The 2,960-nt window shown below is 40.5% G+C and overlaps 1 protein-coding gene across 1 annotated transcript; it reads left to right on the top strand.

Annotated features, from left to right (window-relative positions):
- The first annotated feature begins 898 nt into the window (after positions 1-898).
- On the top strand, positions 899-2,696 carry LOC114656552 (platelet glycoprotein V). Its single transcript, XM_028808193.2, has one exon. The coding sequence runs from the start codon at positions 956-958 to the stop codon at positions 2,030-2,032; it is 1,077 nt and encodes a 358-aa protein (XP_028664026.2). The 5' UTR covers positions 899-955; the 3' UTR covers positions 2,033-2,696.
- The last annotated feature ends 264 nt before the right edge of the window (positions 2,697-2,960 follow it).

Below are 2,960 nucleotides of genomic sequence, written 5' to 3' on the forward strand. Positions count from 1 at the left end.
CTGATACTATAGTTACAAAGGTTTCTCTAATAACCAATTAACATTTAAATTAATAATTAAGAATGAACTAAAAGTGTTGACCCTTTACAAATGGGGCTTTGCAGTCATATATGAATAATCTATATATATAAAAGTCAATGTATGTATGTACTGTATGTATTGTATGTATTTTCCAGCATCACTTCCGATCGTCTGGAGTGATTTTTATGAAACTTGGTACACATGATTTTCATTGGTCGACTAAAAATACTGTAGGGTGAAATCAACCCTAACCCACCCCCTTCTGGGTAGGGTAGGGGGTGATCTGGCGGTCTTGTATGCATGTTATCATCCAGTTGACACTCGGAACGATCACCAGAGGGCGAACTGGAGGTGACTCCCAGCATTCTTTATATTTGAGCAGCACTGCGGCCCTGTTGCTTTTGAAATTAAAAACGAGTGCTAACTGAATGATAACATACATACAAGACAAGCACATTGGTGAGTCTTCATTGTTTGCTAATTTATTTTTATTCTCAAAGTTGTGTTTTTTTATTATATTTTTCTCAAACAATTAAAAAAAAACACTTTATTTTCCTCCCAAGCAATGCTGGGTATTTCAGCTAGTAAATCAGTCATTTCAAGCAGTAATTTCAGAAATGTCCAGCTATTTCCAACATTAATAAAGTTGTGGCTATATTTTTAAATCAGTTTAATGCTCCCTGATAAAAAAAGTATCAACTACTGTCATATACCTGAAACTTTCACAATGCTAGTATATACTGAATGTGCATTTTAAACTGAAATGGCTTTAAATTTGTAAGACATCTGCTCATGGTCTTGATTTTTCTCTTGTGTCTGTTCTCCTTGTCATCCTTATAAGATGTGTGAGACCGCAATTTGAGTAGATTCAATGATTGTTCTAACATGCTGCTTTTCCTCCTAGAGGGCAAAGTCAACAGTTGTATTGTTGAAGATGCCAAAGATGACTTTTTACATGTGGCTTCTTTACCAGCTGTGGCTTTCCAGCCCAAACTCCCTCTCTTGGCTTGAATGCCCAAAGGGATGCGACTGCCAAGGAGTTTTCAAATTTGTGAACTGTTCCTGTGCGTTTCTCACCATTATACCTAGCAGCCTCCCGATGGACACAGAGCACTTTGACTTATCCCGGAACAACCTGAGTGTGATCCCCCAGCAGGCCTTCACCTCTCTGTGGAGGCTTCTTGTGCTCCTAATGAGTGACAATCACATCAGTTCAGTGGAAGGAGGTGCCTTCTCCTCTCTTGAAAGTCTGCTAAAGCTGGACCTGAGCAAAAACTGTATTGTGGCTCTAGGCAATGGCTTTTCCAAGGGCCTAAATTCATTAAAGGAACTAATTCTGTCAGGCAATAAACTGAAGACACTGAGCAGTGCAAGCTTCTTACACCTGGAGAGTCTGCAGAAACTCACTGTGAATAACAACAGCGTCAGCTTCATTGAGAATGGGGCCTTGAGGAGTATGACGCGTCTCAGGAGACTCTACCTGCAGCATAATAACCTGGTAGTCCTTAGCAATGGGGTGTTTTCAACACTACAGCAGCTAGAGGTTCTCAACCTGGAGGGCAACCAGATCAACAGCATAGATGTTGAGGTTTTCAGTTCTTTAACCAGACTGACACTCCTCAATTTGGCCAAAAACTATCTTCAGAGTGTTAAGTATAAAACCTTTCTTAGCATTCACACCTTTGGGACTCATATACTGTTGGCAGACAACCCCTGGCAATGTGACTGCGACCTCCAGAGAGTATTTCGCAAGCTGCTGAGTGTGCAGAGACTCGTCTTTGATGATTATGTGAACCTGACGTGCAAGGAACCAGCAGTGCTTAATGGCTGTAAGCTAGCAGATGTTAACAACAGGCTCTGCATCGGGGAGACGGTGACCGTGCTGATCATCACTTTCACAGTGCTGGTGACAGTAGTGGCTGCCATTGTAATGGCGGAAAGAAACAGAAAGAAACGTACTGGCAAGCACTGGAGTGAGGAGTGTGACCTTTCTTATGACTCACAGGACTAGCAGTGGAAAAGACTGGAAGTTTTTTGTCTTTTCCTTTTTATTACAGTTTTTTTTTTGTTGCTCTAAGACATTATGGTGGGAATCATCCACCTCAGTCTCAATAAGCACTGAATCATGCAATCTGTGCTTCAAATATGGACACAGATCTTTCTGATGTAACATCTGTGCAATGCAAAGCTTTTTTGAGGGGGTGGGCAACACAGATGCCTGTCCCTAAAGCAAATCCAGTGGTCCGTTTTGGACCTGTCAAGAGCTGAAATTTCAGATTACGTGGGAGTGCAAATGGCAACATTTTTATTTACTGAAATTACACTAAGTGGATGTCAATGCACCTTTGAGGAAATGGAATGTATTTCTTTGAACTTTATTACTTTTATTATAATAAAAAAAATGTAAGTGTTCTCCAATGGAGATAAAATATTAAACACAATGGAGTCTTAGCAATTCTGGGTTCCATGAGTGCCAACACCAAGCACAGTGAATTCTGCTTAATTGAATTTTTATACAATATGCTTCCCAATAACAAGCTTAAAGTGCTATAAAATGCAAAATAATATGAGAGTATATCAAAAGGGAAGGGCAATTTGAAAATTTTACGGTAACCACAACAGATAGCAGCTGATGTAATACAATACATTTGTGATGCCTTATGGGTAGTCTGAACATGCTCTGCAGTGCTCCGCTATTCGTCTAGTTGAAGGTCTGCTTCGGGATTGCATCGTTGTTGAACAACATGCTGTAGTGAGATTTATTTGGGCAGAGGAAGTGAAACCTGCTGAAATTCACTGAAGGTCGTTGGCTTGTGCAGATCAGTAAACTGTTTGGGTACCCGTCTTGCACAACCCCAAGTCACCATGCATTATGGCATATGCAGATCCATAACTGATTTCCAAATGTGCAGCGACAGCAGACAGCGTAATTCAATGGT

This window comes from Erpetoichthys calabaricus, chromosome 8, assembly GCF_900747795.2.
Source record: "Erpetoichthys calabaricus chromosome 8, fErpCal1.3, whole genome shotgun sequence".
NCBI classification, from domain to species: Eukaryota; Metazoa; Chordata; class Cladistia; order Polypteriformes; family Polypteridae; genus Erpetoichthys; species Erpetoichthys calabaricus.